At 45.7% G+C, this 16,236-nt stretch overlaps 2 protein-coding genes across 2 annotated transcripts in view; both read right to left on the bottom strand.

Annotated features, from left to right (window-relative positions):
* Window positions 1-4,297: 4,297 nt before the first annotated feature.
* On the bottom strand, window positions 4,298-13,281 carry PSMD2 (proteasome 26S subunit ubiquitin receptor, non-ATPase 2). The gene is made up of 21 exons (XM_065942899.1): window positions 13,119-13,281; window positions 12,597-12,653; window positions 12,052-12,216; window positions 11,163-11,284; window positions 10,773-10,997; window positions 10,081-10,239; window positions 9,783-9,927; window positions 9,544-9,604; window positions 9,153-9,299; window positions 8,890-8,996; window positions 8,340-8,467; window positions 8,034-8,121; window positions 7,093-7,255; window positions 6,859-6,960; window positions 6,551-6,696; window positions 6,232-6,315; window positions 5,855-6,023; window positions 5,671-5,765; window positions 5,332-5,458; window positions 4,786-4,904; window positions 4,298-4,639 (listed from the first exon to the last, which is right to left on the bottom strand). Exons 1-21 carry the CDS (start codon window positions 13,245-13,247, stop codon window positions 4,457-4,459), a joined length of 2,721 nt encoding a protein of 906 aa, XP_065798971.1. The 5' UTR covers window positions 13,248-13,281; the 3' UTR covers window positions 4,298-4,456.
* A 2,149-nt stretch (window positions 13,282-15,430) lies between these two features.
* ECE2 (endothelin converting enzyme 2) overlaps window positions 15,431-16,236 on the bottom strand; it is a 35,596-nt gene continuing 34,790 nt past the window's right edge. The window contains exon 19 of the mRNA XM_065942958.1: window positions 15,431-15,521. Coding sequence (XP_065799030.1) covers window positions 15,453-15,521 — 69 coding nt within the window. The 3' untranslated portion in view covers window positions 15,431-15,452. The remainder of the gene's footprint in view (window positions 15,522-16,236) is intronic.

The raw sequence follows: 16,236 nt of genomic DNA on the forward strand, positions 1-16,236 counted from the left end.
CGCAGAGGGCGGAGCAGCGCCCGGCGCCGCGGAGCACATGGGATTTGCCCCGCCTTGTCATGTGACAGCCACTGCCCGCCTCCTGTCCCCTCCCGAACTTTGGAACTCCCAGGCCGACCCGGCTCCGCGTCTGTGTTCCGCGATTCTTTGGTTCATTCATACTTTGAGCTAACATTTATTGAGTGCATATTGAGTGCGAGGCGAAGTGCTGGCTGAGGGTTGAGAGTACTGACATTAAAGAGTTCCGCCGAAGTAAACCATGGACAAAAACGGAAAAAAATACAAGTTAGGCAGTCTTTGAAAATAATGTAAATTAGATAAAGAACTATTAAACAAGGGTGTTACGCTAAAAGAATTGAAATATTCTAAGTAGGGAGTTAGATTTGTCTTTTATAAAGATCAGCCACTCCCAGGGAGGGACTAAAATCAGTCATGGAAAGTTCAAATAGTGATGGGATAAGTAAACCCAAGACCTCTCCCTGGCAGCCAAGAAATTCTGAACCGCCTGAAGGGACATACTAAAGCCACAGCTACTTAGAGTCAGCCTGGATTTTAATCCAAATTTCTCTACTTACTCTCCTAGTGATGTACCTACTACTTACCTACTTAATACTTGTTGTAAAATGGAAATATTTGAAACAATGCAGTCTGGCTCAGTTCTGAGCTTTTACCCACCCTGCTTTCACGCTATTGGACTGTGAGGTTTGATAGTTCTTGTGAAAGTACTTAAAACTGTGCCTAGGTACCTAGCTAAAGCTATTTTCTCTCTCTCCTTCCCACCCCCTTCTTTGTATTCAAACACACATAATCTCAGAAAACACTGTTTCACCAATGATGACCTTTGTGATTTCACTTAATCTTCACAATATCCTACAAAATGTATTGTATTACTATGCATTGTATTATTATCCCCATTGTATCAGAGTAACTTAAGTTCCAAAGAGAGAAGAGCAAAAATAGGCACACAGGAAGAACCATAAGGAAAATGAAAATGTACATGTAGTGTGTTCTCTGTTACATTCTTGGAGTTCTGTAGTTTATGGTGTATGGTTGCCTCCCTTCTCTGCTCTTCTCACTTCTCTTTCTACGCAAACTAATAAATAAAAATCAATTACTGCGTACATGGCAATTCCTTCTTAGCTCAGAAATCACTCTGAAATCCGTCAGGGACTTCCCTGGTGGTCCAGTGGTTAAGACTTCACCTTCCAGTGCAAGAAGTGTGGGTTGGATCCTGGTTGGGGAGCTAAGATTCCCTCGTACCTCACAGCGAAAAAAACTAAACATAATTTTTGGTAGAAACCAACACAATACTGTAAAGCAATTATCCTTAAATTAAAAACAAATTTAATTTAAAAAGTATTTTAAAAGTCAAAAATAATAGATCCCTTCTCAATATTCTTCATACAAACATCCAAAAAACAGTAAATATTTTCCAAAAATTAAACTAAACGTAAAATAGAAGCAATATTGTAGCAAGTTCAATAAACTTTTAAGTTTTTTTTTTTTTAATCTTAAACTCCCATCAGAACAAGGTACTACCTGAAACACTGCTGTGTGCTAAGTCACTCAGCTGTGTCTAACTCTCTGAGACCCCCATGGACTGTATATAGCCTGCCTAATCACCCTACAGGCATCTTAAATTATGTATGCCTAGATAGAAATGTGACATCTCTCCCTACTTAAATAGTGTCCGCCTTTTGCCCCCAAATGTATCTTGCTCATGTATTCTTTTTCAGTGATTAGTGCCCATGCAGGAAATTTGGATTTCGTCATTCATTCCTTCCTGTCCACGTTACATCTCATCAGACATCAGGTCCTATTGGTGTTTGAATCAGAATCAAGTCCTGCTGATTTTGTGTTTAAAAATTCTTCTGAAAAAAAAAAATTCTTCTGCCCTCCCCATTTCTACTGCCCTAATTCAGTTCTTTTCGCTTGCCTGGTCTCCAGGCCTCCATCATGAGCTTTCTCACTGAGATAGTTAGCTGAGAATGTCCCTTTCCTGCTCTCATTCATTGGTGCCCATTGAGAGACACTGTCAATTTCTTAACAAAGCTCTTCTAAACCTGATTTAAGCCTGTGTCTCTAGCTCCTAGCACAGTTTCCCCTAACTGTATATAACACTTAGCCAAACCAAACTATCCATGGTTTCTGAAAGCAAGTAGTTGTCTGCCTTCTTGCTTTTGCTACTCCTTTGGCTGGATCCTGCCCTCTATTCCTCTGGATAAACTTATCTTTCTTCAAGAATGTTTTCTCTAAAATCTCCCCTCGGGATTTCCCTGGCAGTCCAGTGGTTAAGACTTTGCCTTCCACTGCAGGGTGCAGGGGTGGGTTCAATCCCTGGTCAGTGAACTAAGATCCCACATGCCTTGAGGCCAAAAATCCCAAACACAAAAACAGAAACAATATTGTAACAAATTCAGTAAAGACTTAAAAGGACTCACCTGGTGGCCCAGTGGTTAAGAATCTGTCTGCCAATGCAGGGTTCAATCCCTGGTCTGGGAAGATTCTACACACCTCGAGGTAACTAAGCATGTGCACCACATCGACTGAGCCTGTGCTCTAAAGCCACACTGAGAACCACGACTGAGAGCCACAACTATTGAACCCCGAACACTCCAGAGCCCCACTAGGCAATAAGAGAGGCCACGCACCACAAGGAAGAGTGACCCCCACTCTCTGCAAAGAGAAAGCCCAGACACAACAAAGAAGACCCAGCTCAACCCCCTAGCAAAACAATGAAAACCTTTAAAAATGGTCCACATCAAAAAGATAAAAATCTTCCCTCACCTATCCAGGCACTTAGGCCCTATTTCAGTGATCCCAGAGTATTTGCTCAGGATCCAGTATAGAACTGATCACAACCTAACACAATTTTCTTCTTGTTGTAAGCTTTGTGAGGATAGGATTTGTTTTTCTCTATTTATATACCCACAAACTATAGTCTAAAGCAGAATGTCTCCATTTATTTATTGCTGAATGACATTAAATGTGAACGGTTAAGAGCCATTATGAAAATTTCTTAAAGTACAATCAATGACTTGAAAAGAGAATTACCTTTTATGTTTTCATTTTACAAACTCTTTCTAATTTTTTTTCATGTTTGAAATCTTTAAGTATGTTACAAACTGCAAATATTTTAAATATACAAGGAATTAATTCCCTGGTAGTATAGTGGTTAGGACTCTGTGCTGTCACTGCTGAGGGCCTGGGTTCAATCCCTGGTCAGGGAACTAAGATCCCACAAGCTGGTGGCCAAAAAAATAAATAAGTACAATTTGATTAATTTTGACAGATATATGATCACCACCACTACCACAATCATGGTACTGACCAATTCCATCCCTCTCAAAAGTCTTCTTCCTTCAGAATCATCTTTCTCTCCACTACTATCTATGGATAACCATTGATCTGCTGTCACTAGAATTATATATAAATAAGCTGATAGAGTATATACTCTTTTTGTTGTTTTACTAGGCCATTGTTGATAACCTATTAAGAGGGTCACTATTCACAGGGTAAAACCACAGTTTAAGTGTTGGATAAATGCTAGCAATTATCTGACAGGGCCATATGTTCTCCTCCACTGCATCCATAGGGGTCCAGGCCCCTACCGGCATTGTAGCTATACTCATACCAGCCCCACCAGGAAGGAGCACTACAGATGGAGTGATTACATTCCAGGAAGGAGGCCATTTCTTTCCCATTGCTCTACTAAAGAGGAAGGTCAGGATCAACCTTTCTTGCACCATTTTTGCAAGAACAGCCTAGAGGTAAATGTTAACATGATTAAATCCCTCAATTAGCAGCCTCCCCAAAAGGACAAGAGGATTATAGGAAGCAAAGATGTCCATTTTGTTCAGAAGCACAGAAGTCAAGTTAGGAAGAGTGGAACTAACTTTGCTGCCTAGTAAGAGCAGAGATCCTTAGTCCAAAGCCAGGAAATGATAGGCTTGAGGTGGGTGCGCATTAGCAGGTGAGAATAGGGGGATGCTTGGGATCTACAAGCCCCTTGGAAAGTTATTTTTAAGAGTTTGCGTAAAAATCTGTATACATCTCTCTCCTAAAAGGAAATTCATGACGTTTATAAGCTTTTCAAAGTTCATGCCCCTTAAAGATTAACCACTTTTTAAGATGATTAGGAAAGAGGGGACAAGGGAAAGGGCTTAGCTTTTTCCATTCACAGCAGCCTTCCTGCTAGCCCAGGCTCAGAGCTGCTACAAACAATACCCTCTCACATCCACTCTCCACCCCAGTGTGGCCTCCAGCCACAATATCCCAGAAAACAGACACAGAGGGACCTCGGGGATAAAGGTCTTTATTCAACAAAGTTATCTCACTCAGTAACAAAAGAATAGGAGGTAATAATTCCCCTAAAGGTCTGAAGCAGTGTCCACCCCTGGCAGCAGGAAGCATGACCTGCTGACATCAGCTGCAGCTCAGAGCCTCTGGTAGCCACTTAAAGGTCATAGTTGGGGTTCTTCCGAAGGATAACAAAACCTTCTAGAATAGGGGTGACGGGAAGAAACTCCTCAGTGGCCAATTCTGCCCGCTCCCCGTGAGCCAACAACACTGGGGTTGTGTGTGTCTGGAACCCTGTGATGGTCTTAGGCTTGCCAGCCTGGCCCACCACATCCACTGCCTGTAGGGTGAGAAAACTGAGATGAAGGACTCTTGATAGGAGTGCAACAGCAACCCAGCGCCCATCCCAGTTTCAGAGAAATGGCATATATGCATCTACGAGTTCTGGCGTACTGCCTGGGCCCTCCCCTCTGCTCAGCCCCTCACCTGGCCCACACGGACAGACACTGGCAATGGCCGCAGCTCCTCATCGAATGTGACCAGCATTCGGGGCTGCATGGCAGCCACCAGTCCATATAATACATAGTGTGACTTGCCTAGGATGACTGAGAGAAGCACACAGGACAAATACAGTTAAAGGCATTAAAGCAGGCCTGGCCTAAATCTTGGGACCCCACTCCAGTCCTGACTCTTTAACCCCTCAGCTATACAGCTGAACCCACAGCCCTCCCCACATACACCCTACTACAAACTGGAGATGCCACCACCTGACTCTGCCTAAAGCCCACAGACTTGATAATCACTTTTCCCCTCAGGGCAGAAAATGGGCTCAGTTCATCTTCAAAAGAAATCTCTTTAGTTAAGATCAGAAGTGTGAGAGATGGAAGTCTCATGAGGCACAAAGAACCTCAGAAACCCAGAGGGGTACACAGTTAACTCAGAGTCTTGTTCCTAAATTACCAAGGAGGCCCTGGTTAGGGGTGGAAAGAGGGCACTCTGTGCCACCATGTAAGATTCCTGACAGGAACTCACTGTTGCGGACATCCAGGAAAGAGACAAGCACAGTGAGCAGCCCAGCCACAGCCACTTGACTCATAAGCTGCCGGTCACTGTGGTAGGGGCAGAGGGTGAGTGTGCCTTTCCCTAAATGTGTCAGACCCTGGGGGAAAAAAATATAGAGAGAAGTGGAGGTGGGGAAGTCACGTCCAAGGAGAAATCACCTAACTCAGCCACACAAATCTCACAGCTCGTTCACATCCTCCTTTCCAGGCCAAATTTAAGGTCTCCTTCACACAGTGTCATGTCTCCCTTCCATCACACAGACACTTCCCCTGGCATACTCACTCTAAGGAGAACAATTCTACTCATTACCTGTGCCAAGCGCACCATGAAGAGGTTGTTGGGGTCCTTGGCATGATACTGGGCTAACTGGCGAAGCATCGCAGCCAGACGGGCATTATTGGTACCTGGAAATGTTAAGTGTTACAGAGGCTTGAAAAAAGGGCTTCAACCCTTCCCCCGAGATGCCTAAGATTTCTTTCTGACCAATACTTACCACTACCCACCATGCCCATGGCAAAGATGGAGTTATAGGACACTTCTGGGTCAGCATCATGAGAGAATTTGCTTAGGGTATCCAGGATGTTGAGTCGTGGATTTGAAACAGAGATTAAGGCCAGTGCTAAAGGCACAGCCCTTCGGAGCGTAGGCTCCCCGTATCTCAGCTGGTGATAAAATAACAAGGGTGTCACAGAAAGCAGAAAGAACAAGCTCAGTTACAGGAACAGACAGATGGGTAGATGGGGCCTTAATTTTTGTACCAAGGGGGCAGCAGAAAGACCATTTCCCGACTGAGAAGACCTATCAGGGAAATCTCCTGGGGGAATTCTAGGCATCAAAACCAATACCTTTCAATCTTCATGTGATACTTACCAGGTGGCCAAAGGTTCGTAGTGCCATCTCTGCACCAATCTCCTCCCCCATAGCAATAAGGGCAATCCCCAATACAGCCACTCCCTGCAAACGAAGGACCAGCAAAGCCCAGTAAGATCATGGAATAGAAAACACCCTTGACTCAAGCCATCTAAGAAGAAAAAGCTGTCCTGGGGGTACACCCTGACCCCTCATGCAGGAACCCAGTCTCGTGCTATTTCAACACTCAGTGATACCCAGAGAGGCTCTAAAACAAACCCAAATCCATATTCTCCTTTCCCAGAGCCTCCCTCGGAGTGTGCTCAGTTGCCCACAGAACCTGATGTGCTCCCATGTCGGCAGGGGCTTCCTTCTTGTCCTTGTCCTTCTTTTCCTTCTTGTCTTTGTCTTCCTCTTTTTCCTTGGAGTCAAAGTGCTCACTGCATATGTGGAGTAGCTGCTGCACCTTCAGTACATTCCCAGAGCCTGGGACAGGGTGGTCAGGGAAAAAAAGGGAAGAAATGAGAAGGCACCGAGGAAAAGCTTCCTCTAGGAACACAAGTTAAAGAATCTAAGGCACTTCAGGATGACCAAGAAAGGAGGTCCAAGAAAGACGTGCCAAGCCCCCGAGAAGGAACAAACACAGACCTGCATAGGCACACACATCCACAAGTGTGTTTGCGAAACTGCGGAATGGCTCAGACACAACCTCCAGCGCGGCCAGGATGGCCTCGATGGCCTCTCCCTTCCCTAAAGGAGAAGTTCAAGGGGTCAGAAGACAGGTACTCTCTTCCAGCACAGCCTGATTCACAAACTCTCCAGTTTATGAATTGTATCCAGTTAATACCAGTCTTTTGCCCAAAGAGAAAGACATTCCCTCACCCAGGTGGTTGAGGCCCAGTCCAAGAGGAAGCCAACGGGCGTAAGTGTCCTTGAGCTCAGTCTCTGACTTCTCCATGATGGTCTGAAGGATAGTGGAAGTGACATCGCCATTGCAGGATCCCACTGCTATCATTCCACAGGCCAGAGCTGTAACACCTGCCACCTAGAAATGGGATAATCAATACTTAGCATTACTAAATATCAAGTTATTAAACATTAAGTATTAAGTGATCAAATATTAAGTAAGTTGTTAAAATAGTTGTTCACCTATCTTGATTCAAGATACCCAACTCCTAGAGTCCACTGAAACCACATTAGGTAACAACCCTCTTCTGATGACAGGCCAAAATGACAAGAGCATCAAGCAGCCACTACACCAACTGCTTTGCATACTATTAACATTTAATCTTCACAACAACCCCATGAAACAGGTTCTACTGCTACTCCTTATATTTACAAGAAAAAGGATGCCTAAGGAGATTGAGTCACAAGTCCAAGATCACACTACCTATAAGCAGAGGTGGCAGGATTTGAATTGAGGTCTATCTGACTGAAACCTATGCTTTTAGCCACCACACTTTATTTATCCATCACTAAGATGATTCTACACTAGTAAGAAAACTTAAGGTTGGCTAATGACTAAAACAGCATACCCACCCCAAGCTGGGTAAAGTTCCTCCCCACTCTAATCTGATACTTCCTCATGGATTCCAAGGGCTGGAACTCAACACTAAAACATTAACTCTTTAGCCTCAATGTCCCCTGAGGCTTAGAAACCCAATTCCAAACAATTTCACTGAAATGATACACCTCCCCGCTCTCTCCCCTCCCCCACCTGATGTGTGTGTGCAACACACACTCTTTTCCCCACTATTTACAAGACCAGAAGAACTCAGAATACCTTTCCTATCTCCCCTAAATGATCAACAACCTCTATTCACCTCCATACTGGACTTGGAGTCTCCCATCACAGGTAGCAGCAGGGTGAGAACATCTTCACGATTGGAGCCAGCATAGGCCAAGCCAAGCCTGTAAAAGCCAAAGAGAGACAGTCCCCGACCCACACCCGAGGACAAAACAAGGAAGAAACAAGAAGAAACAGAGGATTGGTCATTTCAACAAACAGTTACCAAGAGTCAAATAGGCACAGTGGTAGTCTTTGTCTATACAAAGGTGGAAAGGCCCGATTCTGTTTTCACAGAACTTACAGGCTGAGTACTATCAAAATGAGAAGCAAGAAGCCTTACCCAAAGATGGAACCAAGTCTCATGGTATTGCTGTTGTGGAGGACATAGTCTGAGAGCAGTGCCAGGGCAGGGTCACACTCATTCCGGACACCAGAGTTCACAATGCCACAGGCCAGGAGGGCTCCTGACTACAAAAAGCAAACAAATTCTTATACCTGGGCTACTCTACCTTCCTCACCACAAAGGATGCCACATGGGACGCATTATAGCATCTGCCTTGAGTGAGTGAAGTCGCTCAGTCGTGTCTGACTCTTTGCGACCCCATGGACTGAAGCCTACCAGGATCCTCCCTCCATGGGATTCTCCAGGCAAGAATACTGGAGTGGGTTACCTTTTCCTTCTCCAGGGGATCTTCCCAACTCAGGGATCGAACCCGGGTCTCCTGCATTGCAGGCAGACGCTTTAACCTCTGAGCCACCAGGGAAACCCAAGCATCTGCCTTAACTGGAAGTCAAAAACCAGGCAGACCTACCAGTGAAAAGGAGGCCCTGAGAGGGCCCTAGCACATGGGAGGGGGATGTCTGCATTAGTGGGCTGTGCCCTGACTAACCTTGATATAGTCCTCAGAAGAGTACAGGTACTTGTCAATCTGGGTAAGGCCACCATCCACATCCCACAGCAGAATCATGCCAAGGGATGCAGCTGCACTCAACATTCCTATACCAAGGAAAACTAAATCAATCTTTAGGCTCTACTTGAAAAACTGTTATAAAGAACTCTCCAAAGAACTGCCTTGGGAATCCCTTATAACACATGCACCTAGAAGGACAAAAATATTGAATAAAATGACATAGAATAGGAACAGAATTATACCATGGTCCTTGTTCTTGTAAAGCCATTTGTTGCCATCATCTGTCAGCAGCTTGTCCTGACCAAAGGCCGCATTCACAAAGCCGTTCACAAAAGAGGAGGCCAGGTTCATACGGGCAGAGTCCACCTGAGAGCCACTGCCCCCAAACCCTGCAAAGGAGGGGAAAAAAAAGGAAGGTTAAGAGTAGAACAAGAAAGGAACATAGCATGACAGGTGATTCTGAGCTGGCCCCTTAGAATCCTCTATCTGTGACCCCAACAGTGACCTAGGGAAAAAGCAAGTGGGAATTCTGAGCTCTATAGGACAAGCATATTGGGCCAAACCAACACTCTCAATACAAGAAGCGCAGTTAACAATCCTCCCATCCCCACACACATGGAGATGTCTACTCACTGTTGTTCTCTAGGTGGGTTTTATAGATGTCATCAGGCACCTTGGGCTCCATGATGTCCAGCTGAAGAGAAGTCAGAAGGTCACAACTGCTCCCCCAGTCCTCCCTTAGCCATCCCTTCTGTTATCCCACTGAATGGCAATTCTAACCAAGGAAAGTCTAGTCAGAAGCATCAGGAAGGTAAAATGCCAAGTGGAATCAAAACCAAAAAACCTTGATGGGTAAGGACAAAGAATCTCACCTCTCGAGCTAAAGCCAAGAAGTTGCTGTTGAGCTGCACATTGGACATGATCTCTGTCAGGTCTTCATACTCTTCCACGTCTTCACTCAGCTCTAAGAACACCCCATGCCGGCCCAGCATGAATGCCATTTGTTTCTGTACAACCCTATAGGAGGCAGCCACCACATCTGCTCAGCCCCCATCCACTGGGGGCACAGAATAGCCCTTCAAGCCCTAACCAGAAACTACATGTCCCAGCACTTCATGCAAACATCCCACCCATCGGCTTATCACTTTGCCCACTTTTTCCTTTACATACACGTCCTTGCAGGAGGTGAAAATATCTTCTACCAGCTCCATGTCATTGAGCATCAGTGCCAATCTCAGAGCTTCAGGGAAGCGACTGAACTTCCGGAACACACCCAGGGCACAACGCAGTAGGGCAGAGTTCTCAGGCTCGGGCACATAATTCACACAACTACCAAAGTAAAAATAATAAAGGAATCAGATATTCATTTACCCTTTTTAATTCACTTACCCGATACTGGACGCCTACTATCCGTTCAGTTCAGTCACTCAGTCATGTCTAACTCTTTGATACCCTATGGACTGCAGCAAGCCAGGCCTCCCTGTCCATCACCAACTCCCAGAGTTTACTCAAACTCGTGTCCACTGAGTCGGTGATGCCATCCAACCATCTCATCCTGTCATCCTCTTCTCCTCCCACCTTCAATCTTTCCCAGAATCAGGGTCTTTTCAAATGAGTCAGTTCTTCACATCAGGTGGCCAAAGGATCAGATGCCTACTATACACCAAACATTACACTAGTTATTGGGACTACTAAGGAGACATGATGTCTCTGTCTTCAAGAAGTTCGAAGATGTTAACAAATTAACTACAGCTTGATTGCTACCTTTGAAGCAGACACTCTCGAATAATAAAGGAGTCACAATTGAGAAAGAAGTACTGGAGAGGGTAGGCCTGCCACCCTTCCCTACCTTGCTCACTCACCTGGTAAGATAGAGGCAGACCTTTGCATAGGCATTCTCATCAATGTCTTTCTCCAGCATATCCACCTGTTCAATTTCCATGAGCAGGTCGCAGGCCTCATGTTCTGCATTGTGGGCCATGTTGTAGGGGACAATCTCCTTTACCAGGGTCAGCAGTGGCTCCCGCTGTGTCTTCTCTGCATCATCCAGCTCCTGCCACTCCTTAGCCACTTCTCCTGCGAGATGCCTATGGATAGGCCCAGACCATTAGGGAAACAGACCTTCACGGGAAGCACTTCCCTGTGGGTCAAAGAATCCACTATCTGGGAAACTCAATACACTGGTACTCTAAGACAGAACTCAGAACTATAACTCAGAACCCCTTCAGCTTCCCAAGAAGAAAAGGTCTTACCTGACATACTCATGACCCCATGATGCCAATTCCTCCTGGGAGCCCACAAGACGGTATTTGAGGCACTCACGCTCCCCGCTCATGGTCATGGCCAAAACAGAGATGATGTCAGCAGCAAAACGCTACAAAGAAACCAGTCCTTTGAAGTCAAATTCAGGGTAAGGGGAATGTTACATTATGGAATCATGATCACTGTCACTATCCCTCAAAGTAAATGATAACTATATCACCAATCTCATGTTTAAAACTTAAAACATTTTATATTAGCTAAGCCTGCTGCAATCTCCCTTTTGAACCAGCATGACCAGAGGGTGCTAGCCAGGGGAGAGTAGAGAAAGATGGAGACTCTAAATTTTATTCCAACTGCAATAGTAAACTATTTAAAAGTTTTAAGCAGGAAAGATTCACACTCTAGAAAGATCACTATGGTTGCTCTACAAAAGACAAACTGTGTAGGAGGTCACAGACAAAAGGAAGAGAGTCAGTGAGTTGGGAGGCTGCTGCAGTAGTTCAGGTGAGAACTGAACATTTCTTGGATTAGGGTTGTACCAACAGACAGAAAAGTTACTGAGTTGGGGATAATATTCTAGAGATAAATGGAATAGGTGCATGGGACATAAAGAACAGAAAAAAATTAAGGTTAAAAGTTGATAAAAATCATGATAAAAAAATCCCAACATCCAACATAAATGACAGAAACATTGTCCTTTCTGAAGACAACCTTCCTATCAACTCACTCTTACATGAATGTTTTGATTACAATGAGTGCTGTTGAACTTGCTCAGGATCTCAGGTCTACTAGGCTTCCTGAGATACACCATAAGCCCCACGGTCTAGATGAAGAGGAATTCCCAAACTAGGCCTCCGCCAGCTTCTGGAATAATTTTACCTTATTCTCCCCAGGGGCCATGTTCTCATAGATCTCCTTCAGTTTGCCATAGTGTGGACGCAGAAATTTGAGAGGTTTGGGTACTGAAGTCATGGAAGTTGTAGAAGAACGAATTTGCCTCCGCAGTTCCTCCAGGGCTGGTCGGTACAGGGAAGTGTCCTTCTCCTGACCAGAAGATATCAAGGTTCAGATAAAAGAAATCTCATCCCTTAAGTCATAATACAGAAGTGTTTAACAGCTCCTTTAGGAAAGTAACTGTGTCTCATCCATCTGGATTGTCCAGTTCCCTGCACACACACACACACTGCCTGGCACAAAAACAAATGTCCCCAGTTAAGAGTTCAAGAACTGTTTCTCCCGTTAAACAAAGCCACAGAGATGTTTCATCTCTTTTTACTCACCTCCCTCACAAGATGATTGTAACCTGACTCTAAAATACCCTCCATCCTTCCCTATACATTATATATGAGTTGTTGCCGAAAGTGGAATAAAGCAAGTGAGAAAGATTCGTATATGCACCAGCTCTTGTTAACACCGTGACTCACCCCCAGTCGTTCCACGAGCATCTCCAGTTCATCCTGAAGTTGTTTGTCCTCCTCAGACTGGAGAGTTGGAGGAAGAAGCCCATCAAGAGAAGGAATCTCAAACACATCCTCCTCCCAATCACCCTGGGGCAGGTGGAGAGTGAGCCTGCCTCCTTAGCGGGGACCAGGTGGACAAGGAGAGTGGGAGTGAGAAGACCTGGTGGGAAGGCAGCCTGGCTTCTGGGCCAGGCTCTGCGTGAAAGCCGTTCTGAAAAACGGGGGTGACAATGACCAGCCCGAGCCCACCTCACGAGAAGGCGGTGAGGAAGGTGGCAAGGACTGCTAGGGGGGGCGGAGGTGACAGCGCGCAACGGAGGATGGGAGAGAGGGCAGAGAGGCGGGGTGCCGGGAGCCCCGAGGGTCGCCCTATCTGCCCTCTCCCGGGGCCGGCGGGGCCTTTGGGAGTCGAGTCCGAGGCCTGCGGGGCCGCCGTGACTCAGCCCGCTGCCTCCTCTTCCGCCGACTCCCGGGGCCGCGCCTCACCAGCTCCTGCTCTTTGTCCTTGTCCCCGGCATCCCGCCGCTCCTTGCCGCTCGGCTTCTCGTCCCCGCCGCCAGGAGACGTCGCCGGGGGCTGCTGGGGCTGCGCGGGTGCCTTGCCACCCTCCTCCATCTCCGCCGCCACTGCGAGCCCGCTGCGCGCGCACCGCCCCGTTTCCCAGGTGTCCTTGCGTGCGTCGTCCACTGCACCACCCCGCCCCCCGGCCCGCTCCAAAGCCCGCCTGCGACCGGAAACTCCGCGGCAACCCGCCCACCCTCGCGGCCTGGAAGTCCCCGTCCGCCGACCTCGCTCTCCAAAGCCACGAGAAAACTACAATTCCCAGATTCCCACGCGCCATAGGAGCCCCAGCGGCTCGGACCAGGCGTTTCCCAAATGCTGTTTGGGATTCGGGGGCGCCCCCTGCGGTAGGAGTTGAACGGGCTGTGAGCCGAGGCCGCAGTGTGAGTGGTACCCACAGTGACACCCCAGTTAGCTGCGTGGTGGGACAAATGGACGAGATTCTTGAAGTACTGGACTCTTGATTGCAGTCTTTGTGAAGTTTGTGTCATGTGACTAGCCCCGTGGCATATTCACCTAGTAACATTCCTCTCCCGTTGAAGGGGCTACCAAGGGCTTCCTTAGTAGCTCAGACGGTAAAGCGTCTACCTACAATGCGGGAGACCCGGGTTCGATCCCTGGGTCGATCCCCTGGAGAAGGAAATGGCAACGCACTCCAGTATTCTTGCCTGGGAAATCCTATGGACTGAGGATCCTGGTAGGCGACAGTCCATGGGGTCGCAAAGAGTCGGACATGACTGAACAACTTCACTTCACTTCTCCCAGTTGAAGAAGGAAATGGCAACTCACTCCAGTATTACTGCCTGGAAATCCCACGGATAGAGGAGACTGGCGGGCTACAGACCATAGGGTCACAAGAGTCGGATACGACTTAGCAACTAAATCACCATCACCACTCGTTGAAGAAGAGTGCTGTGATATTGCCGTGAGGATGTGGATACCATCTTAAATCCACCTGCGAAGCCAGATGGAGTAGAAAAAAATACATCCAGTCCTACGCCCTAAGGTGAAGTTCTGGAGCTAAAAAGGGAAGAAGATAAGGTCTTTGTCCTCCATCTGTCTTTTGGTCTTCCTCTCCCAGTTATGACTTAGGAGGGATGTGACCAACACAGTTTATGTCAGGTCTTATTTTAAATTATATATATTCTCACAATTTTTTGAGTTTGGTAGGATTGTGCCCATTTTACAGAAAAAATCATGTAGTAAGCAATAGAATCAGGAATGAAACTCGATCTTTCAATCTCCCAAATTCTTGAGTGTTTCAAGCAAATCTCAATAGTTCTTCTCTTAGGCCTCTGTGTATGTATCCAGAAGGTAAGAAAAGAGGAAGTAACTCTGCTTCCCTTCATCTTCTGGGAACACTCACCATTTGGCCTGGAGTCTTATTTTATGGATTCTGAGTCATTTTAAAAAATGCGGAAAGTGTTGGTTTAAAAAAAAAACAAAAAACTTGGTCAGCACAGTTAGCATGGAATGAATGTTAGCTAAATATTTGTATGGATGTTAACGGAAAGGTCTGATACCCATTTTCAAAGCTGTTGTTCTTTTTCGCTCAGTGTTTGAATTCTGGGGATGACCTTCCATTTCCATCACCAGTGACTGCCCCAGCCCTAGTGTGCTGACAGAAATTGGGTGGTGCATAGTGGTAAAGAATCTGACTCCCAATACAGGATATGCAAGAGACACGGGTTTCATCCCTGGGTTGGGAAAATCTCCTGGAATAGGAAATGGCAACCCACTGCAGTATTCTTGCCTGGAAAATCCCATGGGCAGAGAAATTGACAGGCTACAATCTATGGGGCCACAAAAAGACACCACTGAATCACACACACACACACACACACACACACACACACACACACAGAGCTATTCTGCCTATTCTGTGGCTTCAAGATGTCCATGTTTTGTCATGCTTTCTTCAGTCACTATAGAGATATTTCTCCTAAATCTTTCCTATTTCCTTGACTTCCTTCTGTCAGATCTCAAATTTTGTCTTTTATACCAATCATATCCCCACCATTACCTTAGAAGGGATGGGGTGATGTGGCATAAACCACAGGCTGTTAACAGCTGGTGACTCCAGATGAAGAGTACAGGAATGTTTATTGTACATATTTCAACTGTTTTTTCTGTTTAAAATGTTTCAAAATAAAAAATTTGAGGATGAGTAGGAGAACATAAGCTTTAGAGAGGACAGACCTGGTATTTAAAACCAAATTCTGGACTTCTTTGGTGGTTCAGTGGTTAATACTCCATGCTTCAAATGCAGGGGGAGCGGGTTTGATCCCTGGCTGGGAATGTAGACTCCCACATGCCATGTGGCACAGCCTAAAAAATAAATATTAAAAAAAAAAATAAAACCATATATGGCTGAGTCCCTTTGCTATCCACCTGAAACTATCTCAACATGGTTGATCGGCTATATTCTAATATAAAACAAAAAGTTAAAAAAAAAAAAAAGAAAGACCCAGTCAGAAGCAAAAAATGGAAAACAATAGGGAACTAGTGCATTAATTATGGTGCATCTATATAATGGAACAGCATACAGTCTTTCACAAAAACATGCACTATCACAGAAATAAGCCCATGAGTTAGGTCATTGAATAAAGTATACTGTGAGTTTAAAAAAAAAGAACAAACACCAAATTCTGCCCTTTACCAGCTGTGATATTTGGGCAAGCTTCCTAACCTCTCTGGTTTCTTCTTCTATGAAATGTGAGTAATTATGTATCTCCCTCACAAGTTTTTATGAGAATAAAATAAGACAATGTATATAAAGTGTCTGGCTAGTTGCCTGGCAACTGGAGAAAATGCAGTTATCATTTTCCAGCTTCCTCAGATTTGCAGGGCTGCCCCTTGCTCCCTACCTCAAGCACTCAAGCCCCAAACCTTTCTGGCCAAATGCAAATATCCTGCAATTATTCTCAAAGCTTGATGATACATTGATGACCTGCCTCAAGCCTCATTTCAGTCAAATTGCTCTCTCAGAAGCACTCCTTCCTACTGTTTGGCCAGACTCCCAGCCTTGTGACCAAATTACTCT

This window comes from Muntiacus reevesi, chromosome 8, assembly GCF_963930625.1.
Source record: "Muntiacus reevesi chromosome 8, mMunRee1.1, whole genome shotgun sequence".
NCBI classification, from domain to species: Eukaryota; Metazoa; Chordata; class Mammalia; order Artiodactyla; family Cervidae; genus Muntiacus; species Muntiacus reevesi.